This window comes from Lonchura striata, chromosome 4, assembly GCF_046129695.1.
Source record: "Lonchura striata isolate bLonStr1 chromosome 4, bLonStr1.mat, whole genome shotgun sequence".
Classification (NCBI taxonomy): Eukaryota; Metazoa; Chordata; class Aves; order Passeriformes; family Estrildidae; genus Lonchura; species Lonchura striata.
The window spans coordinates 2,088,779-2,113,112 of record NC_134606.1 but is presented as its reverse complement, the minus strand read 5'-3'; the positions used below and the strand labels follow the sequence as shown (position 1 = coordinate 2,113,112).

At 56.9% G+C, this 24,334-nt stretch overlaps 1 protein-coding gene across 6 annotated transcripts in view; it reads left to right on the top strand.

Moving 5' to 3' along the window:
• Positions 1-24,334, top strand: part of DCTN1 (dynactin subunit 1) — a 61,098-nt gene that overhangs the window by 12,539 nt on the left and 24,225 nt on the right. For 3 of the 6 annotated variants that reach the window (XM_031504599.2, XM_077782678.1, XM_077782677.1), the window contains exons 2-8: positions 2,092-2,337; positions 4,289-4,367; positions 7,478-7,509; positions 9,252-9,272; positions 16,489-16,506; positions 20,974-20,994; positions 23,805-23,993. In XM_031504599.2, coding sequence (XP_031360459.2) covers positions 2,110-2,337; positions 4,289-4,367; positions 7,478-7,509; positions 9,252-9,272; positions 16,489-16,506; positions 20,974-20,994; positions 23,805-23,993 — 588 coding nt within the window. In that variant the 5' untranslated portion in view covers positions 2,092-2,109. The remainder of the gene's footprint in view (positions 1-2,091; positions 2,338-4,288; positions 4,368-7,477; positions 7,510-9,251; positions 9,273-16,488; positions 16,507-20,973; positions 20,995-23,804; positions 23,994-24,334) is intronic. The other 3 variants (XM_077782682.1, XM_077782680.1, XM_077782679.1) reach the window with 2 other exon arrangements.

Here is a 24,334-nt window from a genome sequence, read left to right as displayed (position 1 = left end):
TTTCCAACCCAAACCATTCCAGGATTCTGGAGCTTTTTGCTCTGGGAGAGCTGGGAATGTTCCCCTGGAGAAGGGAAAATTCCAGGGAATGCTCAGAGTGCCTGGAGGGGCTCCAGGAGAGCTGGAGAGGGACTGGGGACAAGGGACAGAGGGACAGGAGCCAGGGAATGGCCAGAGGTACCCCAGGGCTTGGAATGTGTCACATCCAAGGGATCTTCCTGGCTGCAGGTGCCAAATGGACACCAGGAGGGATAAAAACTCCTGCTCCAGGAACCTTCCCCTGTCCTGGGAATTTGGGTTTTTCCTTTGGGCTCTGCTCTCATTTTCCCCAACACCTGGGCCATGATTTTCCAGGTGCCTGCAGGGTGTTGCTGCCAAAACTTTGGGAGATGTTTGGGTCTGGAGCATCAATTTTTCCTTTGAGGTGTTTGGTTTCTTGGTTGTTTGATGGCTTTTGGGTCTTAACAGAAGATTATTTTGTGACCTTTGATTTCTGCCAGTTGTGTTTGGATGAAACCTGGAATTCAGGCTCGTGGGAAAACCTACGTCCCTGATTTTAGTCACAGAACCCCAAACTCGGTGGCTTCACTCTGCATTCCAGCCTCGGGAGGGGATGTGCAAGGGAAGGGGGTGGTTTGTTAGAATTCCAGGAGCTTCCAAAATCCCCAGGGCTCTTCCACAGGCTGAGAATTCCCTGAATGTCCCAAACCCCCTGTGGCTGAGGTTTGTCTGCAGGGCCTTCCCAGCCCTTCTGGGTGGAAGGGGCTCTGTTTTCCTGGGATAAAGAACAGATTCTTTGGCTGCAGCCAGGCCCAGGGTGACCAAAACTCCACATTTCTGCACAATGACCAGAACCAGTGGCACGTGGGGTGGGGGAAATGCCAAACTGGTCCCATTTTGGGGATTGCTGGGAGGTCTGGATGAGCGGGAAGATGGAGCTGAGCAGGACAGGGAACATCCGTGTCCCCTCTGGGATTGAAAGGTGTCAGGGTTTTGAGGATCTCTAGAAGATCTGGAGAAGGGCTTTGGACAGGGGCTTGGAGTGACAGGACACAGGGAATGGCTTCCCACTGGAAAAGGGGAGATTTGGGAGGGATATTGGGAAGGAATTCCTCCCGAGGAGGGTGGGCAGCCCTGGCACAGGGTGCCCAGAGCAGCTGTGGCTGCCCCTGGATCCCTGGAAGTGCCCAAGGCCGGGTTGGACAGGGCTGGGAGCACCCTGGGACAGTGGAAGCTGTCCCTGCACATGGAAAGGGGGTGGAATTATTGGGATTTAAGGTTCCCTTCCCACCCAAACCTTTCCAGAATTCCGTGATTAATCTGTTTTGCTCAGGCTGATTGCAGAGCAGGAGGTGTTGGGGGTGGATCCCAACAGATTTCCCTGGGATTTCAATAATCCTGAGGGTCTCCAGTAGCCATGGAGTTCCTCACATCCATCAGCTCGTTGATGACCTGGGTAACCTCACCTGAACCCAGGGGCATCCCGGGATGTCACACTTGGAGTATCCTGGTGCCTGCTGGAGCAGAAATATGGATGTAATGTTTATGCTGTGGAATCGTGGAATTGTTGGGGTTTTAAATCCCTCCAGGGCTGGGGACTCCACTGCTGCCCTGGGCTGCAGAGCTCTTCCCAGGAGGAATTTTCCCAATATTCAATCTAAACCTCCCCTGGCACAACCTGAGGCTGTTTTCTCTCGTGGATAATGCCAATCCCACCAGGAACAGCAGGGAGGCCACCATGAGGGGATGGCACAACAACTTCTCTCTGCTCCTGGGCACAGAATTCCCAGGCTGGAAAACCATGGGAATGCTGATAAAATGGGAAAAGATGGAGCACGAGTTGGTTAAGGCTGAACGACAGTGCTGCTCTTGTGCTTTTTTTCCCCTCCAAGGCTTATAAAAGGGGATAAATCAGCTTTGTGAGTGACCACCAGTGGCTGTGCCACGCTTTGTTTGCATCTCTTATTGAGGAGCGGAAGGAATTACCCAAAATAAAAAGAGCTGGAGGAGGCGAGCGGGGCGGGAGGGTGAGGAACCATCCTGATCTCCACGCCACCTCGCTGAGCCTCTCTCTTTTTCCCCTTTTATCAGGCCTCCAGCACGGGCAGGATGAGCTCCGAGGGTGGCACCAAGCCCCTCAAGGTGGGCTCCCGCGTGGAGGTCATCGGCAAGGGCCACCGCGGCACCGTGGCCTACGTGGGGGCCACCCTGTTCGCCACCGGCAAATGGGTCGGGGTCATCCTGGACGAGGCCAAGGGCAAGAACGACGGCACGGTGCAGGGCAGGAGGTACTTCACCTGCGAGGAGAACCACGGCATCTTCGTCAGGCAGTCCCAGGTGGGTGGCATCCTGGCATCCTCGGCATCCTCAGCATCCTCGGGGTCGTGGTTTGGTTGTTAAATGTACAGTGAAACAAGCCTGGGGGTTTTGGGATTCTCCATCTCCCACAGAGGAGGGAACAGCAGGTTCCAAAGGCAGGTGGGGTCTCACCCTCGAGGTTCTGGGAGTGGAAGCAGCCTGGTGAATTCCCAGTTGTTCCGTTCTGCTGCACTGGATTTACCACTTGCAGCAGATGGAGTTTGGGATTGAGCTCAGGTGTTTGAGCCAAGGAATTGTAGTGAAATTGTGTTTACCTGGAAGGAGATAAAACACACAATGTGGGCGTAACTGCTGAGATTTGCTGCTGGGGTGCTGCAGCAGGAGCCAGGAGCTCCCTCCAGAGCAAACATCCTCCGGGTGAATTCCTGGCTCACCTTCCAAGGACACCGGAGCTCCTGTGTCCCAGCCAGCTCCTGCCCCCTCCCTGGCACAAAGGGGCTGCTTTGTGTCCCACCCCATGGCCTCTCATTGCCAGGAGCTCGGGACTGGGTGACAGAAGGAAGCTGAGCACAAAATGAGGGGTCCACCCCAGCATCCACTGTGCCATCCACTGGGATCATGAATGGTCAGAGGCTGCACCAGTGGCTCATCCAGGAATCACTGAGGTTGGAAAACACCTTTAGGAGGACTCCAGCCACTCACTGCTTCATCTCAAGGGAAAACGATCCCCATTCTTTAAATAATGGGATAAACACAGAGAGCTGAACCCACCAGAGCTGGAGGCAAACTCACCAGGAAGCTTTTCGTGTTCTTATCCAGCCCTAAACGCTGTTGGTGTGCAGGAATTGCTGGATGGAGCTCTGCTGCTCTCCTGGCATCACCATGGAGATTTCCCAAACGTGATTCCAGCACGCTCCCAGTTCCCCACATTAAAACTGGACACATGGACTTGGCTCCTTTGTCCGTGTCTCCCAGCCTCTCCTTCCAGCTGGGAGAGGCTTTGAGGGGTTTATAGGGAAGAGTTTGGGTGTACAGGACCAGGAGGGACCCCAAGGCCCACCCAGTGCCACCCCGTGACAGTCAGGGACACCTTCCACTGTCCCAGGCTGCTCCAATCCAACCTGGCCTTGGGCACTTCCAGGGACAGCCGCAGCTTCTCTGGGAATTCCATCCCAGCCCCTCCTCACCCTCGCAGGGAGGAATTCCTTCCCAAAATCCCACCCACACACGATGTGCCCAGTCTGTGGTGGCAGTTCCCAGTGTCACTCCAGATCCAGCCCTGCTCTGTCCCTGTCCCCAGCCTCTCCAGCAGCTCTGGAATTCCCTCCTAGGCTGTACCTGCTGGGAAACCCCCAGACCACTCAGAATTCCCACCCTGCATGGCTGCAGGTGTCATGATTTCCTTGGCATCATCTTTTCCTTGGTCTCTTTGTGGCTTTTAATTCAAATTTCATCATTGCTGGCGTTGGGAACCTTCCCAAAATGGAATTCCTGTCTGACAGCTTCCCAGGTTATTTTGATTTTTAAGCTGAGCTCGCAGATGGGAGGTGGTGATGGATCAGGCAAATTCCTGCAGGAACAATTTGGGAGGTGCTGATCTGAGGCACAAGGATGGTTCTGTCTCAGGGATCTAATCCCTCCCAACCTCATTTTCCATGTTTATCCAGCAAAAATGCATCTAAAAATAGTTCAAAAGGAAAATCCCTGAATCTGGAACGGATGTTCCAGGCTGTCAAATCCAGAGCCTTGTCTTTCCTGATTGCCTGTGTGAATATTCCATGTTCCCAATGAAAATAAGGAGTGTGTGGCTGTTTTCAGAAGGGTTGATGGCAAAGCCAGACTGATGAAATTAAAAATCTGTGCCAAAACCACGGGATCTGCTCTGCTGAACCCATTCCCAGAGGGATCTGTTCCCTGGTCTCCCTTTTTGGGAATTTTGGGTGAGGATGGTCGTTGTGTTTTTTTCCAGATCCAGGTGTTTGAGGATGGAGCGGACACAACATCCCCAGAAACCCCGGAATCTGCTGCCATGAAGGTCCCTAAGAGAGGTATGGCCCAGCTGGAAAACCCTTCCCAGAGAGGTGGGAATCCTTAGTGGAGGGGATGGGAAATTATTCCTGAAAGGGATGGGGAATCCCTCCTGGAGGCATGGGAATCCTTCCTGAAAAAAATGGGAAATCTCTCTTGGAGGAGTGGGACTCTTTCCTGGAGTTTGGAAATCTCTCTTGGAGGGGTTGGGAATCCTTCCTGAAAAAATGGGAAATTTCTCTTGGAGGAGTGGGAATCATACCTGGAGTTTGGAAATCTCTCTTGGAGGGGTTGGGAATCCTTCCTGGAGAGTTTGGAAATTCTTCCTGGAGAAATTTGAAATCCCTCCTGCAGAGGTGGGAAATCCTTCCCAGGTGAGATAGGAAATCTTTCTTGGAGGGGCTGGGAATAATTCCTGAAAAAATGGGAGATCTCTGTTGGAGGAGTGGGAATCCTTCTTGGAGAGATGGGGAATCCCTCCTGCAGAGGTGGGAAGTCCTTCCCAGGTGAGATGGGAAATCCTTCCTGGAGTTTGGAAATCTCTCTTGGAGGAGTGGGAATCCTTCCTAAAGACATGGGGGATCCCTCCTGCAGAGGTGGGAAGTCCTTCCTAGGACTTTCTCATCCTAGGTGAGATGGGAAATCCTTTCTGGAGAGAAAGGAAAATTCTCTTGGAGGAGTGGGAATCCATCCTGAGGAGATTGGAAATCTCCCTTGGAAAAGTGGGAATTCTTCCTGAAGAGATGGGACATCCTTCCTGGAGAGACAGGAAATCTCTCTTGTAGGGGTTGGGAATCCTACCTGAAGAAATGGGAAATCTCTCTTGGAGGAGTGGGAATCCTTCTTGGAGAGTTTGAAAATCTCTCTTGGAGGGGTTGGGAATCCATCCTGGAGAGATTGGAAATCTCCCTTGGAAAAGTGGGAATCCTTCCTAGAGAGATGGGAAGTTTCTTTTGGAGGAGTGGGAATCCTTCCTGGAGAGACTGGAAATCCCTCCTGCAGAGGTGGGAAGTCTTTCCTGGGTGAGATGGGAAATCCTTTCTGAAGATTGGAAATCTCTCTTGGAGGGGTTGGGAATCCATCCTGGGGAGATTGGAAATCTCCCTTGGAAAAGTGGGAAATCTTTCCTGGAGAGAAGGGAAATCTCTCTTGGAGGGGCTGGGATTCCTTCCTGAAAAAATAGGAAATCTCTCTTGGAGGGGACTGAGAATCCTTCCTGGAGAGATGGGGAATCTCTCTTGGAGGAGTGGGGATCCATCCTGGGGAGATTGGAAATCTCCCTTGGAAAAGTGGGAATCCTTCCTGGAGAGATGATGAATCCTTTCTGTAAGGAAGGGGGAAATCCCTGAATATTTCCCAGTGGGCACGCAGACCCCTGAACCACTCTGATCCTGTGGAATTGCAGCATCCCTGTGGAACTGCAGCATCCCTGTGGAACTGCAGCATCCCTGTGGAACTGCAGCATCCCTGTGGAATTGCAGCATCCCTGTGGAACTGCAGCATCCCTGTCTGCAGCCGTGCCCCGTTTTCCCCGGGGCAGGGATCCCTTCCCTCATTCCTCCCCCGTTTCCCACCTCCGCTGGCCCAGCCGTGCTTCCCTCCCTCCCTCCGAGCTCTGCTTTGTCGGGAATGTTTTCCCCCTTGCTGCGGGATCCGGGGAGCTGCCGGCAGGGGCTCTGCCACCTTCCTGCCTTGGCTGCTCCCTGGGCTCCGTCTGCCAAGCCGGGAGCTCCACGTGGGAAGCGTCGCTGGGATGGGGATTAACGGATTGGGGTGGGCTGGGGGTGGTGGGTGTTGCGGGTGGGATTTCTCCTCTCCTCGGAAGTAAAATGAGTTGGGAAAAATGGAACGGAGCCTTCCTTGCTCTCTGCTTTGGATGCTGCAGTGGAATAATGGAATTGTTTAGGCTGGAAAAGCCCTCGGACACCCCCGAATTCCCCAGCACTGCCCAGGCCACCGCCGGCCGTGTCCCCAAGTGCCACAAGCACAGAGCTGGTAAATCCATCCCTGGGGACTCCACCCCTGCCAGGGCTGGACACCCCTTTCCAGCAAGGAATTTTCCCAAAATCCAACCTGGCACAGCTTGGGGGCCGTCCCCCCTCCTCCTGTCCTTGGGATCAGATCCCAACTCCCACCTAGCTCCAAGAATTCAGGGAGTTTTGGAGAGCCAGATGTTTCTCCCTGATCCCTCTTTTCTCCAGGCTGAGCCCCTTTCCCAGTTCCCTCAGCTGCTCCTGGAGCTCCAGCTCCTTCCCTGGATGCTGGGTTGGGACCCTCCCATCCCGGGCTGCAGGTGGGGTGTGGGATGATGCTGCAGGGCTGGGATGCGGCTGCATGCCAAGGGTTTCCATGGAAACAGCAGCTGCTGCAGCAGCGATGCAGTGGAGGGCACAGGGATGGCTCTGCCAGCACAGGATGGGGACACGCAGGGGGAGCTGCTGGTGACACCTGGGTGAGGGTGGGAATCCAGACACGCCTGCCAGGGAGGGACAGGACATGGGGAACGGCTTCCCAATGGAAAAGGGGAGATTTGGGATTTGGAATTCTTCCCGGTGAGGGTGGGCAGCCCTGGCACAGGGTGCCCAGAGAAGCTGTGGCTGCCCCTGGATCCTTGGAGGTGTCCAAGGCCAGGTTGGATGGGTTTGGAGCAGCCTGGGACACTGGAAGCTGTCCCTGCACATGGAAAGGGGGTGGAATTTTGGGATTTAAGGTTCCCTTCCCACCCAAGCCATTCCACAGGGATTCTGTGTCCCCAAGTGCCACATACACATGGATTTCACCCCCCTAGTGATGGTGACTCTGCCAGTCCCTGTGGAGTTAGCTCAGGAATCCATGAAATAGCCCCGAAATCCAGGGATTCAACCCCAGGAGAGCAGTGGAACTGCCCCAATTCTGAGGTGTATCCAAGTGTTTGCCTTGCTCAGCCAGCAGCTCCCACAAGGAATTCCCCGTTCCCCCAAAACCCACACCCCCTTGTGCCACCACTTCCTGCCAGATCCTGACTCTGCTTCACTCCCACTTCCCAAAATTCCCGTGTCCCCCTGCCCGGGTGTCCTCTGGCTGCAGGGACACTGGGATGGGGACAGGGGTGTCCCTCAGGCTCATGGCTCTGTTTCTGCTCTCTCCACAGATTCCCTCGATGCCACCAAGGCCAGCAAACTGGTGAGTGACCCCAGCGCTTTGTCACCTCTGAGAGGTTTTCATCCCTTTGGGAAGAGCACGCAGACACACAAAATACCAATGGAAAAGGGGATTTCTCCCAAAACCCATGGGAAACAAGGTGTAAAAAATGTTATTTTCAGCCACTGGCCAGGAATCAGTTGGTTCCTGAGGGATTATCCAGCACAGGTCCTGTGTCACACGTTTTGATCTGAGTTCAGCAGCATTCCCTGGCTGTTTCCTCCAAACCCTGACCCTCCTGGAATCCTGGAAAGGACCTCAAAGCCCCTCAGTTCCTGCCATGTGCAGGGACACCTTCCACTATCCGAAGGTGCTCCAAGCCCTGTCCAACCTGGCCTTGGACACTTGCAGGGATCCAGGGGCAGCTCTAAGGACCCTTTCCTCTGAATGCCTTCATCCTGGAGATCCAGTGGCTCCTGGGACATGGAGAGGGACGTGTTGCACCCAGATGTGAGGGATATTTCCAAAGGAATGTGAATCTGGAGCGGGTTCCTGTCCTTGGGAATGGCCATGCAGGTGTGGGGTGGTGAGGAATTATGGAATACTGAGGCTGGAAGAACTCATCAAGTCCAACTGTTCCCCCACCACTGCCCAGACCTGGGTGATCCTGGGGACACGGTGGGTGGGTTTGTGTATTTTGGGGTAAAAACTGGATTTTTCCATGGGGATAAACTGGCCCAACTGGGATGTGGGCAGTGTGGGAAAGGAAGTTGTGGGGACAAGGGGCTTCTGTGCATGTGGGGCTGGGCTGGGGCACGCTGGAGCCCAGCCTCCTGCCCTGCCATTGTGGATCATTCCCAGGAGTGGGAATTCTGGAGCTGGATGCTGGGTGTGGGGACAGCTGGGATGGGGATGGAGCAGCACCTGGGGGTTCACTGGGCTCAGATCCTGGGGAATGCCAGAGGGGAGGATGGACATGGATTCCCTGCCCTGTGTTAGAGGGATTTGGGAAGATTTTTGGCTTTTGCTGCTGTGTGGGGTGTGATCTATCAACCCCTGGCACAGCTGGAGCATGTGCTCCATGTACTCCCTGCCTGATTCTCCTGGTTTAATTCCACCCTGGAATTCATTAGAAGACAAAGAGAATATTTAGAAAACCTCAGCGTTCTTGAAATCAGGGAATGGGGATTGTTCTTGGAATTTTTTTTGTGCTGCTGATGTGGAGAAGGGGTCAGGACAGGAGATGCTGCTCCATGTGCAGCTGCATTCTGGGGCATTCCCACTGGTTTGTCATGAAATCCTGGAATGGTTTGGGATGGGAGGGACCTTAAAGCCCATCCAGGGACATTTTCCAGTATCCCAGGTGGCTCCAAGCCCTGTCCTGCCTCACCTTGGACACTTGCAGGGATCCAGGGGCAGCCACAGCAAATCTGGGAATTCCATTCCAGCCTCTCCTCACACTCACAGGGAGGAATTCCTTCCCAAAATCCCACCCATCCTTGCCCTCTGGCAGTGGGAAACCATTCCCCCTTGTCCTCCCTTTAACCTGTCTTTGCACCATGAAATGATTTATTCCCCTTTACTCATATCCCAACTCCCCAAAATTCTCCGTGCGGGGCTGAGCTGAATCCAGAGCAAGGGTGTAACCCCAGGGCTGTTTTCTCCTTCATTTCCTTCAATTTTCCTGATCATATTTCCCCTCCTGCCTCTCCTGCAGCCTGGAGGGGGTTCCTAGGAGAGCCTCCAGGCCTGTCTAACATTCCTTCTGTTCCCTCCTCACGCAGCGCGGAGCCAAGCCCAAAAAGGTGCCGTTTGTCCCTTTCCCGCGCGCGGCCGCATGCCGGGGCCATCGTCACCCTCGCTGTCCCCCATCCCGCTCCATCCCAGCGCTGCATGGCTGTCCCTGCATGTGCTCCCAGCCAGGGAGGGGACACGGCCGCGGGCGGTGTCACATCAACCTGGAATCATGGAATGTTTGGGTGGGAAAAGCCTCCGAGGCCAGCGAGTTCTCAGCCGTGTCCCCAAGTGTCACGTCTGCAGGGTTGGGGTGTTTCCCTGGGAATGGGGACTGTCTCTCTGCTCTGGGCAGATTTTTCCAATGTTTTCCAGCTCTTTCCATGAAGGAATTTCCCCACTGTGCAACCTGAACCTCCCCTGACACAACCTGAGGCCGTTCCCTCACAGATATTTTTGCAACCCCTAAACCCTCCGTGACTCGGGGACGAGTGGCACCTTCTCAGGGCTGTCCTGTCCCTGGGCTCTGGCTCCTCTTGAGGTGACTCAAACCCACCTGGTTTGTCACAATTACTAAAAGGCAAAAACCTTTCGTGCAAGGATGAGCTGGAACTCCAAAGGTCTTGGCAAAGAATCCCAGAATGGTTTGGGTTGGGATAGACATTAAAACCCATCTCATTCCACACCCCTGCCACGGGCAGGGACACCAAATCGTCATTCCCTGTGGGAAATTTGGGGATTGTTTTTTCCCCTCTTGGGAATTTTGCTAAGAGAAAAGCCAAGGTGGGCACTGGAGACGTGGGAGAGGGGAGGGAGGTGGTACCTGTGCACTCTGCGGTCCAGATTTGCTTTCCAGCCATTTCCGTGTTGATTTTTGGGTGAAAAATTGATCCAAAGAGTTCTGTTTGTCCATGGGAAGTCCAGAGGAGAGGAGCAGTGTGGAATCTGCCGAGAGCCTGTGGAGAGAGGCCGGGAGCACCTGCCCCCAAATGTCCCCTCCTTGTGTCCCCCAGATCCAGGTGTCTGCATGTCCCCGAGGCTTCAGGGGCCGTGTGGATCCCTCATCCCGGTGCTGCCAGCTCCAAGGGGCTCTGCTGGGGTGAAATTCCTGTTTGGAATGTTGGGTTCTAACCTCCCTGGCCTTGTTCTGGTGGGTTTGCAGCTGCTCCGTGTCCCCGCTGCGTCCCCACTGTCTGCTCAGAGCTGTGGCTGGGATTAGGATCACGGGGGTGTGACTGTCACTGTCCTGGGGATCACAGACCTGTCACTGTCCTGAGGATCATGGATTTGTTACTGTCACTGTCGTGAGGATCATGGATTTGTGACTGTCACTGTCCTGGCAATCATGGGGGTGTTACTGTCACTGTCCTGAGGATCACATATCTGTCACTGTCCTGAGGATCATGGATTTGTGACTGTCACTGTCCTGGCAATCATGGGGGTGTGACTGTCAGTGTCCTGGCAATGATGGGGGTGTGACTGTCACTGTCCTGGGGACCATGGATTTGTGACTGTCACTGTCCTGAGGATCACATATCTGTCACTGTCCTGAGGACCATGGATTTGTGACTGTCACTGTCCTGGCAATCATGGGGGTGTGACTGTCACTGTCCTGAGGATCACGGATTTGTGACTGTCACTGTCCTGGCAATGATGGGGTGTGACTGTCACTGTCCTGAGGATCACAGACCTGTCACTGTCCTGAGGATCATGGATTTGTTACTGTCACTGTTGTGAGGATCATGGATTTCTGACTGTCACTGTCCTGGCAATCATTGGGGTGTGACTGTCAGTGTCCTGAGGATCATGGATTTGTGACTGTCAGTGTCCTGAGGATCATGGATTTGTGACTGTCACTGTCCTGAGGACCCTGGATGTGTGACTGTCACTGTCCCGGGGGTCTGGATCTGTGACTGTCACTGTCCTGAGGACCCTGGATGTGTGACTGTCACTGTCCCGAGGATCTGGATCTGTCACTGTCCTGAGGGCCGTGGATCTGTGACTGTCACTGTCCTGGGGACTGTGGTGACAGTCAGTGTCCTGAGGACCCTGGATGTGTGACTGTCACTGTCCCGGGGATCTGGATCTGTGACAGTCAGTGTCCTGAGGACCCTGGATGTGTGACTGTCACTGTCCCGGGGATCTGGATCTGTCACTGTCCCGACCCTCGTTCTGGCTGTGCGGACACACCTCACACAGGGACGTCCCCATTGAGGGACAGCCCCATGCCAGGCCCTGCTGTCCCCTCACAATTTTACCTTTTCAGCCATTTATGACCCCAAGACCCACCCCTGCCCCACACAGGGATGGATGTGCCATGGGGGGAGGACCTGGATAATGAGAGTAATTAGCGGGTAAATCCTCATTCTGGAGATTACAGCAGCTCCTGTGTGTCAAATATAGCTTTTAATCATTGCCACGCTGCTGCCAGATGGGCCTTTCCCCCTGCTGTGCCTCTTCCCTGTTTTCCATGGATTTGGGAGTGCTGTGGTCTTTGGGCCGTGCTGTTCCCAGGGCTCAGAGCAGGGCTGCAGGACACTGAGGGTCCTGTCCCGTGGCTGTGATGCCGTGTCGGGGTGTCCTTGTTCTTGGAGCAGGAGCTCCACGCTGTCCTCAGGAGCTGCTGGCTTCTGTCCTGGGCCAGACTGGCTGGGAAGGACCCCAAAATGTGGTTAAAGAGCAGGAAAAGGGTCTTTCTCAGGTTACTTTTGGGATTAAACAGGTTGTGCTGTCTTCATCCCCATGACAATGTGTCTGTCCCTTCTCCTGCTGCAGTGCTGGGTGACACTGGGTCACGGATGTCACCTCACACGGAGGTGGCAGGGCTGTGATGGGAGCAGGAAAGGCTCCAGCAAAAGCTCTGCCTCACTCGGGGGAGTCAGGATGAGCTGCCAGGCTCTGGCCCATTCAGGGATCATGGAATTGTGGAATATTTAGGTTGGAAAAGCCCTCTGACACCACTGAGTCCAGCTGCTCACCCCGGCACTGCCAAGGCCGTGTCCCCAGGTGCCACATCCACAGGTGGCATGTGCTGGTGCTGTGACCCTGCTGTTAAATCCTGTCCTGCCACCTCAGGTCACCTGTCCCCTGCTGCTGCAGCCAGCTTGATCCTGGGATTGTCCCTCGGATGGATCAGGTTTGTCCAGCTCCAGTGACATCCCTGTTCTTTCACCCTCCCAGCGGCATTCCATGTGCCAGGGCTGGATTCCTGGTGTGTCCTGGGGCTGGGCCTCCCTGTCTGCTGGGCACCTGCTCCCATCCCCATCCCATCCCATCCCATCCCATCCCATCCCATCCCATCCCATCCCATCCCATCCCATCCCATCCCATCCCATCCCCAGGTGACCTGTCAGTGGCTGGGTCAGTGTCCAGTTGTTATCCCGGTCTCCATTCAGGAGCAGCTGGGTCAGTGTCCGGTTGTTATCCCGGTGTTATCCCACTCTCCATGCAGGATCAGCTGAGTCAGTGTCCAGTTGTTATCCCAGTGTTATCCCGGTGTTATCCTGGTCTCCATGCAGGATTGGCTGGGTCAGTGTCCGGTTGTTATCCCGGTGTTATCCCACTCTCCATACAGGATCAGCTGAGTCAGTGTCCGGTTGTTATCCTGGTTGTTATCCCAGTTGTTATCCTGGTGTTATCCCGGTCTCCATGCAGGAGCAGCTGGGTCAGAGTCCAGGGTGTTATCCCAGTTGTTACCCCGGTGTTATCTTGGTACTGTCCCAGTCTCCATGTAGGAGTGGCTGGGGTCAGTCTCCGGTTGTTATCCTGGTGTTACCCCAGTGTTATTCCGGGTGTTATCCTAGTGTTATCCTGCTCTCCCGCAGGAGCAGCTGGGTCAGTGTCCGGTTGTTATCCCAGTGTTATCCCAGTATTATCCTGGTGTTATCCTGGTCTCCATGCAGGAGCAGCTGGGTCAGAGTCTGGGTGTTATCCTGGTGTTATCCCGGTGTTATCCTGGTGTTATCCTGCTCTCCCTGCAGGAGCAGCTGGGTCAGTGTCCGGTTGTTATCCCAGTGTTATCCTGGTTGTTATCCCGGGTGTTATCCCGGTGTTATCCCGCTCTGCCTGCAGGAGCAGCTGGGTCAGTGTCCAGGCGTTATCCCGGCGTTATCCCGGTGTTATCCCGGGTGTTATCCCAGTGTTATCCCGCTCTGCCTGCAGGAGCAGCTGGGTCAGTGTCCGGTTGTTATCCCAGTGTTATCCTGGTGTTATCCCGGTGTTATCCCGCTCTCCCTGCAGGAGCAGCTGGGTCAGAGTCCAGGGTGTTATCCCGGTGTTATCCCGGTGTTATCCCGGTGTTACCCCGCTCTCCCTGCAGGAGCAGCTGGCCCAGCTGATCTGCTGAACGCAGAGGGGCCACCCAGGCCCCGTTAATCCTTTAAAGGAACGGATAACCCGACCAGCTCCAACCACCCACCTCACCCCAGCTGCCCAAACCGCGTCCCACGGCAGGGCCAGGATGAACCCAGGGCTGATTTTCCTGCTGTTCCCCGGGCCGGGTGACATCCTGTGGCAGCTCTTTGTGTCCCCAAGGGAGTCTGTGGTGATTATTTTGATGTGACCCTCTGGGGCCAGGAGCTGAGCAGCATCTGGTGCTCATGGAAAAGAGCTGCAGTTAACCCTGGCATTTCCTCTCCTCTCCAATCCCTGCAAAAGCCAGGAATTCTCCCGTCTGTGGTGGTGCCACAGGCTCTTTCTCATGGATTTAGGATAAAAAAACCTTCCTTACCCATCCCTGAGGAGTTTCAGGGACAGCCCAAAGCACCTGACACCATTTCCCTGGGGTTAAACTGCATTTTCTCCCTGCTGCTGCTGCGTTTGTTGGATCTTTGTGTGGGAAGAGTTGATATATTCTGGATTTAGGGAGCAGAGCTGTGTGCAAGGAGAGGAGCTGGTTCATTAGAGCAGCCCTAATACCCATAATTATCTTAAACTTAAATCCATGTGAGCCTGCACGTGGCTCCTCCAGAGATGGACATGGCACTGGGATCATTGAGGGGCTTAAAGCCATGGATCTGGGAGGATTTAATCTGGAAATGTTCATAAGGGGTTCCTGGTTTGGGCCAGGGCTGGTGGGAATGGGAGGGAGATTTTCCTGGAGCGTTGGAATGGATTTGGATGATCCCAAAAGCTGGCTCTGTGTCAGCTCTGGCTCCTGAAGGGGTTTGTGGTGCCTCAGGCTGGTGGAGCTCGGGGTTTCTTTGTTAAGAGATGCAATTACAGCTCCCAAAAATGTCCCTTGGGAATGCTCCCCTGCCCCCAGCGCCTGCCAGCAGCCAGAGGGAGCTGCAGGAGAGCAGATCATGGAATGGGTTGGGTTGGAAGGGACCTTAAACCCATCCATGGACGCCTCCCACTGCCCCAGGTGGCTCCAACCCTAAAGTCCTGGCCTTGGGCATTCCCAGGGATCCAGGGGCAGCCACAGCAAATCTGGGAATTCCAGATGAATCCCAGCCAGGAATTCCTTGCCAAGATCCCAGCCCAAGCTCCCCTTTCCCAGTGGGAGCCATTCCCTGGCTCCTGTCCCTCCATCTCTTATTCCAAATCCCTCTCCAGCTCACTTGGAGCTCCTTTAGGAGCTCTGAGCATTTGGAATTTTCCCTTCTCCAGGTGAATGTTCCCAGCTCTCCCAGAGCAGAGGGGCTCCAGAATCCTGGAATGGTTTGGGTTTGGAAAAGACCTTAAATCCCATCCATTCCCACCCCACCCCATCCATGGGCAGGGACAATTCCCACCATCCCAGGTGGATCCAACCCCAATGTCCAACCTCGCCTTGAACATTCCCAAGTATCCAATGATTCTCTGGGAATTCCATCCCAGCCAGGAATTCCTTGCCAAGATCCCAGCCCAAGCTCCCCTTTCCCAGTGGGAGCCATTCCCTGGCTCCTGTCCCTCTGTCCCTTGTCCCCAGTCCCTCTCCAGCTCTCCTGGAGCCTCTCCAGGGACTCTGAGCATTCCCTGGAATTTTCCCTTTTCCAGGGGCACATTCCCAGCTCTCCCAGCCTGCCTCCAGAATCCTGGAATGGTTTGGGTGGGAAAGGATTTTAAATCCCATCCATTCCCACCCCATCCATGGACAGGGGCAATTCCCACTGTCCCAGGCTGTTCCAAACTCCATCCAGCCTGGCCTTGGCCACTTCCCACACAGCTGCTGGATCCCCTGATCCAGGGGTTTTTCAGGAATCAGATGCCAGCACAGATCAGCTGGACATAGGAGAGAGGCCTTTAAATGCTTTTTCCAGGAGACTGGCAGGATTGTGCTGAGGGGCTGGAAAAAACAGAGGTAAAATTCCCTCTGTGTGTGGCGGGTGGGGTGTGCAGGTGAGCTCGGGGCACCCTGAGCTCTCCCCTCGTAGTGTGGGAATTTTGGAAAACGACACAGTTGGAATGGGAGCTGGATGAGCCTGTGTTCACGTTACATAACATAATATCACATCCCAGATGGGATTTGAGATCTGTGCGTGTAAAGGGCGCTGCTCTCCAGCGCTCCGTGGGGCAGGACACGGATTCATGGAGAGTTCCGAGATGGTGCTCGGTGACATCCTGCGGGTTCCCCGCAGAGTTCCTGTCCGGGCACAGCGGGAACGCCGGGCAGGGATCGCGGGAATGCTCCTGGCAGGGCAGCGAGGCTCAGGACGTGCTGGACACCACCCCGAGTGGCATTTTTAGGGCAGGGATTTTGGGGCAGGGGCAGGGCTGCCCGTGTCGGCCGGAGGCGCGGAGCTGGCGCCGCACGGCAAGACGATCCCTCTGTCCATCTGCCCATCCCTCCGGGCTCGGCGCCGTCCATCTGTCCATCCGGGCTCCGCTCCGTCCGTCTGTCCGCTCCCGGGGGACATTCGCCCGCCGCTCGCAGCCGCCGGCGCGGGGCGGGTCCGGCCGCGGGCACCGCGGGGATAACGGAGCGCAGCCCCGGAGCAGCGGGGTGGCAGCCGGGGGGTGGGCTCTGAACCTCTCGGAACCCCCCCCGCCCCGTCCCCTCGCCGAGCGCAGCATCACACCCGCACACCATCCTCATCCCCATCCGCGCACCGCGCGGCTCGGTGCGGCGCCCGGCGGTGCGGCCCCTCCGCGGTGATGTCATGAGCCGCCGGGGCGGTGGTTGGAGCCACCGGCGGAGCGGGGACGAGCGGCCGCGGCCGCGGGGGGCTGCCCTGGACCCCCTGAGCCCCCGCCGAGCCCCCGGGCAGGACGTGGCCGCGGCCATTTGGCGTGTCCGGCCGTGCTGACTGACCCCGCTGCTCCGTCTCCTCCCGCTCCGGCCGTCCCTGCGCGACGATGAGGCAGGCCCCGGCCACACGCAAGGTACGGTCCGCGCCCGCATCCCCCGGCATCGCATCCCCGCTTGCCAGCCGCCTCCTCGCTGGTTTTTCCCCCCGTTTTCCCCGCGTTGATGCTGCCGGGCTGTAATTGGGAGCGTGACGGGCCCGGGGAGGAGGGGGGCGGTGGGTGAGCGTCGGTTCCATGGCTGGCTTTGCCTTCCGAGCTCCCGGAGTCCCCTCTCCGTGTCACCCGGCCAATGCAGCGGCTCTGCGGCTCTGCCGGGGCCCTGTCCTCGCTGCCGGTGCCATCCCTGTCCCCGCTGCCGGTGCCATCCCTGTCCCCGACTGCCGATGCCATCCCCTCTGCCTGGGGGTGTCCGTGCTGTCCCTTCTGCCTGTGTTGTCCCCACTGCTGGTGCCATCCCCACTCCAGGGATGCCAGTGCCATCCCTGCTGCTGTCCCTGTGCCCACGGCTGGTGCCATCCCCACTCCAGGGGTGCCAGTGCCATCCCTGCTGCTGTCCCTGTGCCCACGGCTGGTGCCATCCCCACAGCCTGAGAGTGTCAGTGCTGTTCCTGCTGCCGGTGCCATCCCTGCTTCCAGCGCCACCGGTGCCCACCCTGGGGAAGCTGTGTGCCTATAATCCCGGTTTTCCTGCCAGCCTTTGGCATTCCCAGAGGCTGGCAGTACCCGAGTCCCTGCCAGTCTGCCATTCCCGCAGGTGACAGCGCGGGCACTGGCCTATATGTTTATTTTTAGTGTAACCACGATGTCACTGCTCAGCTTAAAGAGAAATCCTGGGAATTTCTGGCTGATGGCAGGGAACAGACCCCAGCTGGGCCAGCCCTGCCTGTGCCTGGCATTAAATGCTCCTGATTTACACCTGCACCTCCCTGAGCTCAGACACCGACGCTCCTTGTCACGTGTCCCTGCTAATCCTCTTCCCGTGGAAAGTTTGACGGATGCTGCTTTCCCTGTGCCCCATTGGAGCAGGGAGTGAGGGCTGCTGGTGCTCAGCCCCACGCCTGGATCCCATCCTGCTTTTCCCGTTGCTCCTCTCCTTGCCCATGGGATCACACCGGTGAGACCAGGCTCCTGCTGGGTGCTGCTGGTTGTTTAAAATGCAGAATTCCCAGCTGTATCCCAGGGAACCACGCCCTGAGGGGCTCATCCTGGGGCTGAGACAGCTCCAGCAGAAGGGAGGTGCCTCCCAGGGGGCAAATTCCCGGGAATTCATGGCATCAGCATGGACCAGCACTGGATCAATGCCTGAGCATCACCCCCAGCACTGCCTACCCCACCCAGGAGCTGCTGCCAGTTGGAATCCTCCTGGAAACTCTGGGAATTCTCCACAGCAGCAGCCACGGTCTGTGAAGTTCAGGCTTGAAGCCTCGAAACTTAACCCAGGAGAAGGCTCCAGTGACGCCTCCCCTGTCCTGCCTGCTGGAAGGTGACATTCACACATTCCTGCTCATCCATCCTGGCGGCATCGGGATTCCCACACCTGGAGCGGGACCAAATCAGGAGGGACTCGTGGGACCCCACGTTCAGCAGGCAATGCTGACCCCACCACAGTCAGTTTTGGTATCCAGGAGGATTTTTCCAGAGTTTCTGTTGCCAGAAGCCGAGCTGGTTTGGAGCCCCCAACGCTCCCCTGGGAGCAGAGGTTTTGTAATTCCATCAAATATTGATGCAGCAGCATTACACAGCAGAGCCCAGAACCTCCAGTGGAACATCCCCAGCAAAGGGGTTGGAGCAGCCCGGATCCAGGAGGGTCCATGTGGGGCTGGAGCTTCTGTTCCCAGTGCTGGACACCAGAAAATCCATGTCCCATCCTGGTCACTGAGTTTTCCAGAGCCCAGAGATGACTTGACTGGCTGGGGACAGGTGGTGCCACCACGGAGGGGAGTCAGCCATCCCCCATTCCTGATGGAGAGAGCAGCTGGAGCATCCCAGAACATCCCTTTGCCATGGATCCCGGGGGGCTTGGAGCTCCAAATTTCAGTGGTCATCACATGGAGGGGACCAGCACTCCGAAGGATGCACAAAGCAGGATTATTCCCTGTCATTCCAAACGGCTTTAGGGATGGTTACCAGGAGGCTTCTCCCTGTTTTTAGGGTTTGGTGTGGTTTTAGGGTTTGAGTTGGTGTCCCCCACCCTACAGCCAGGACAAGGCTCGGTGTCCCCCAGGACAAGGTTCAGTGTCCCCAATTTCAGGGCTCAGTGTCCCCCAGGACAAAGCTCATTGTCCCCCAGGACAAGGCTTAGTGTCCCCCAGTTCAGGGCTCGGTGTCCTCCAGGACAAGGCTTGGTGTCCCCCAGTTCAGGGCTCGGTGTCCCCCAGTTCAGGGCTCGGTGTCCTCCAGTTCAGGGCTCAGTGTCCCCCAGTTCAGGGCTCGGTGTCCCCCAGGACAAGGCTTGGTGTCCCCCAGTTCAGGGCTCGGTGTCCTCCAGGACAAGGCTTGGTGTCCCCCAGTTCAGGGCTTGGTGTCCCTCAGGACAAGGCTTGGTGTCCCCCAGTTCAGGGCTCAGTGTCCCCCAGTTCAGGGCTCGGTGTCCCCCAGGACAAGGCTTGGTGTCCCCCAGTTCAGGGCTCGGTGTCCCCCAGGACAAGGCTTGGTGTCCCCCAGTTCAGGGCTCTGTGTCCCCCAGGACAAGGCTCAGTGTCCCCCAGTTCAGGGCTCAGTGTCCCCCATTTCAGGGCTCACTGTCCCCCAGGGATGGGGACAGTGTCTCCAGGGACAGGGATCAGTGTCCCCCATCCAGGAGAAGGCTCAGTGTCCCCCAGGGAAGGATTTGGTCTCCCTCAGTCATCTCGGGTGACATTTCCCCAAGTCCAAGGACTTGGTGGTTGGTGTGGGAGCCCCCAGCCCTGCCCCACTCCTGAGTCCCCCCACGTGTGTGGCAGGGAGTGGGGACATCTCCACCAGTGGAATTCCTGAAGAAGACCTTTCCCAAGTGTTTCCCAGATTTTTGTTGCTGCTCCATGTTGCTTGCTTGAACTTTGGGAAGATGCTGGACAGCTCCTGAAGAACATCCTGAGGGTTTCACCTGAGGGTCTGGAACTTTTGCTGCTGCAATTCTGTTTTCCTGGCAAATTTGGTTGTGCAGGAGATGTTGTGGAAGACAGGAATGTCTTCCCTTGGGATTGACATGGGAATAGCCTGCAGGTGAACAGAGCAGGATTTAGCTGAAGCAATGCCAGAGGTGATGGGAAGTTTGGAAGTGCAAACACATCCAGGTTTATATTGAAAATATAGAAATATATTGAAATAGAGCTCTGAGCTGTCCCAAAGCCTCGGGAGGGAACGTGGCTGTGTTGGATATCAGCTGGAGCTGCTGGTCCCTGGTGGTCTCCATGTGTCTCATGTCCCCATCCTGGACATGGGATCATGTGGCAGCACCATGATCCATCTGTTCTGCTCCTGTTTATTCCCAGCTGGCATTAGGTCATGGAATCAGAAACGAGGAAAAGGGTGGAAGTGCTCCAAGCTGGACAGATGTTCCCAATGCCCACCCACTGCCCCCCAGGACCAGCCTGGTCACTCCTCCTTTTCCATCCATTAGGGATTGTTTTTAAGGAGAAAAATACAAAATAATTTTGTATTTGTCTCCGTTCCAGGCTGGGCCTTCCCTCCCTGAGCTGCTGGGAGCTGCTGCATGTGCATGGAGGGGTGTGGGAGGGGGTCCTGCCCCCAAAATCATGGGAGCTGTGCCAGGGGATCCCACGGGAGCTGTGCCAGGGGATCCCACGAGAGCTGTGCCAGGGGATCCCACGGGAGCTGTGCCAGGGGGTCCCACGAGAGCTGTGCCAGGGGGTCCCACCCACAGCTGTGCCAGGGGATCCCACGGGAGCTGTGCCAGGGGATCCCACGGGAGCTGTGCCAGGGGATCCCACGAGAGCTGTGCCAGGGGATCCCACGGGAGCTGTGCTAGGGGATCCCACGGGAGCTGTGCCAGGGGATCCCACGGGAGCTGTGCCAAGGGGTCCCACGGGAGCTGTGCCAGGGGGTCCCACGAGAGCTGTGCCAGGGGGTCCCACCCACAGCTGTGCCAGGGGATCCCACGGGAGCTGTGCCAGGGGGTCCCACGAGAGCTGTGCCAGGGGGTCCCACGGGAGCTGTGCCAGGGGATCCCACGGGAGCTGTGCTAGGGGATCCCATACGAGCTGTGCCAGGGGGTCCCACCCACAGCTGTGCCAGGGGGTCCCACCCACAGCTGTGTCAGGGGGTCCCACCCACAGCTGTGCCAGGGGGTCCCGTGAGATCTCTGCCCGTGGGTCCCACCCAGAGCAGCCCTTGGAGCGGGTTAACGAGCCGCCGCGCTAACGACGCCGTACGCACCCGGTGCCACGGGGCACGCTAACGACGCCGGGCACACTAACGATGCCGTGCTGTCTTTTGTCTCCTTTCCCCGCTCTGCCGCTCCGGCCGCCGCCGGCTGTTCTCTGCTCCTCTGTCCCTGTGTGACTGTCTGTCCTCTCTGCTTCCGCTCCCGCTGTCCTCCAGAGCACCGCCCGCCGACCCAAGGTGAGCAGCCACAGAGGGGGCACCGAGCGCGGGGGGCACCGGGCACCGACGGCCCCGTGGGTGCCAGCGCCACCCAAAGCATTGGGTGTCAGCCCCGTCACAAGCGTGGATCACCGGGTGTCAACAGCACTGCAAACAGGATCAGTTGGGTGCCAGTGACACTCAAACACGGGCCATTGGGTGCCAACCCCACTCAAACATGGGCCATTGGGTGCCAACCCCACTCAAACACGATCCATTGGGTGCCAGTGCCACCCAAAGCATTGGGTGTCAGCCCCGTCACAAGCGTGGATCACCGGGTGTCAACAGCACCGCAAACAGGATCCGCTGGGTGCCAGTGACACTCAAACATGGACAGTTGGGTGCCAGCCCCATTCAAACACAACCTATTGGATGCCAACACCATCTTAAACATGGCACATTAGGTACCAGCCCCACTCAAACATGAACTGTTGGGTGCCAGCCCCACTCAAACACAGGTCATTGGGTGCCAGCCCCACTCAAACATGAGCTGTTGGGTGCCAACCCCACCCAAACACGATCCATTGGGTGCCAACACCACTCAAACATGGTGCATTAGGTACCAGCCCCACTTGAACATGATCCATTGGGTGCCAGCCCCACTCAAACAAAGGTCATTGGGTGCCAGTGCCACTCAAACATGGGCAGTTGGGTGCCAACCTCACCCAAACACGATCCATTGGGTGCCAACCCCACTCAAACACAATCCACTGGTTCCCAATCCCACCACATCTGTTGGGTGCCAACACCATCCAGACATGATCCATTGGGTGCCAACCCCACTCCAACTTGGCCATTCTTCTGGATGCCAACTCAAACGTGATCCATTGGGATCAAACACAGCTCGCTGAGTGCCAACCCCATTCACAAACAATCCATTCTTTGCCAGTCCCATGGCAAAGTTTGTCCCACTCCAATACGATCCCTTTGGTGCCAATCCCACCACAGACACGACCCATTTGATACCAACCCCAAACACAATCCATTGGGTGCCAACCTCACCCAAACCTGACCCGCTGGTGGCCAACCCCGCTCCAACACACCCCATCGGTTCCCAACCCCACCTTGTCCTTCCACCTCTTTGTGCAGAGCCCGGAGGAGCTCACGGCGGTGGTGGACTCCTCTGGAGCAGCTCCAGATCCTTGGGGAACCTTTCCCCGGGATGGAATGGCCGTGGAACAGCGTGAAACCCGTGTGGCAGTGCCCAGGCTGTGCCAGGGGCTGTGGGGGTTGCTGCTCCCTGACTGTCCTGGCTTGTGCCAGTGGGATGTGAGTGGAGTTTGAGAGAGTCTGAGGTGTCAGGCAGGGCCCAGCTGGCCCTCAGGAGCTGCTCCAGCCAGCAGCATTCACCTTGGGAAGGGGAATTGTGGCTTGAAGGGAGGAAATGTGGGAGAGAAATCCTGAAAAATTGAGTTTGGAGATGGAGAACTCTGCTCCATCCTCACCAGACCCTTCCAGCGCCTCGCCCCAGGCAGGGGTGGAATCCATCATCCCCAGGGCTCTGGGATCTCATCCCATTCCCTGCATTTGAGTGGTTCTTGTGGATGTCTCTGCAGGGATGTCCCGTGGGACCTCCTGCACAGGGAGGTGGAGTTGGGATCCTGGAATCACAGCATGGGTTGGGTTGGAAGGGACCTAAAGCCCATCCAGCTCCACCCAGGAACGCTTTCCACTATCCCTGGTGGCTCCAATCCCCATCCAGCCTGGCCTTGGACGCTTCCAGGGGTGTGGCAGCCACAGCTTCTCTGGGCAACCCGTGCCAGGGCCTGCCCACCCTCACAGCCTGGAATTCCTTCCCAATATCCCACCTAACTCTGCTCTCTGTGAGGGATCTGTGACCCCAAAAGCCCCAGGAACAACAAAGATCTTTGTTTTGAGCTGTATCTGGAAGAAAGCGCGTGGGGCTTGGTGCCACCCAGAAATTCCCTGTTTTCTGTGAATGGGAGAACTGGGATTATCCCAGGAGGGCAGGAGGGCCTATCCAAGGGGTGCTGGACCTGTTGCAGTTGGGTTGACTCAGATTTGCTTCCATTTTGGGGGAAATAAGGGCAGAGGGTGAATGTTTCTCTTTCTCAACTGTACCCATGGGTGAAACCACACACTTGGTGAGCCCTCATGGCACCAAAAACCCCATTTCCAGAAATAAAATCGAATCAAGAAATTTAATGTACACAGTCAGAGGTGAGTGGTCCACAAATAGGTCCATGGGCACCTGGTGCTTTGGTGCTTCCCTCACCCCTTTCCCCACTGCCTGGGCTCAGACAGTGATTAATTAACAGCCTCATAAGCACTAATGAAGCAGCACCAGGCCCTACTAAACTCTGGGAACTCACTCTTTGTTGATTTTCTTGTTGCTCTCCTAAAACTGGGTTCTCATCTTGGTGGGCTCTGAGGTTTTGCAGTCTCACCCTCTGGAGCTGGGCTGGAATCCTGGAATGGTTTGTGTTGGGAGGGACCTTGGAGATGATCCAGTGCCACGGCAGGGACACCTCCCACTGTCCCAAGTGCTCCAACCTGGCCTTGGGCACTTCCAGGCATGGGAGGCCTCCACAACTTCTCTGGGAAACACGTGGAAGGATTATCCATGGATTCTGTGCGAGCCCAGCTCCTCCAGAGCAGAATTCCTGAGGATCCCACAGTGACACAAGTCCCCACGCTCCATTTTTCCCCTGCTGGGAATGGGAATGGAATCACCAGAGGTGTCACGGCGGGAGGCTGTGGGAGCACCATCCCTTGGGATGTTGGGATAGATCCAATATATCCCCCTGACCCGTGCTGGTGTCTTGCAGCCCACCCGGACCCCCACATCGTCGGCGTCCGGCGGCACCGCCGGGCCCTCGGGCTCGGCCTCGGCGTCCGGCGGGGAGATGAGCAGCAGCGAGCCCGGCACGCCCGCCCAGACCCCGCTGGTGGCCCCCGTCATCCCCACGCCCTCCCTCGGCTCCCCGGGGGCACCCCCCGTCCCCTCGCCCACCAAGGTGAGCCCAGAGGGGAGCGGAGAAAACTGCACCCTGAACGGGGAGGGGGAGGAGGAGGAGGAGGAGGAGGAGGAGGAGGTGGTGGAGGTGGTGGAGGAGGTGGACGAGGAGGTGGAGGTGGAGAAGGTGGATGAGGAGGTGGACATGGAGGTGGAGGAGAAGGTGGTGGAGGAGGAGGAGGTGGACGAGGAGGTGGAGAAGGAGGTGGAGGTGGAGAAGGTGGACGAGGAGGAGGAGGTGGAGGAGGAGGTGGTGGAGGAGGTGGTGGAGGAGGTGGAGGAGGAGGTGGTGGAGGAGGTGGAGGAGGAGGAAGAAGAGGTGGAGGTGGTGGAGGAGGTGGA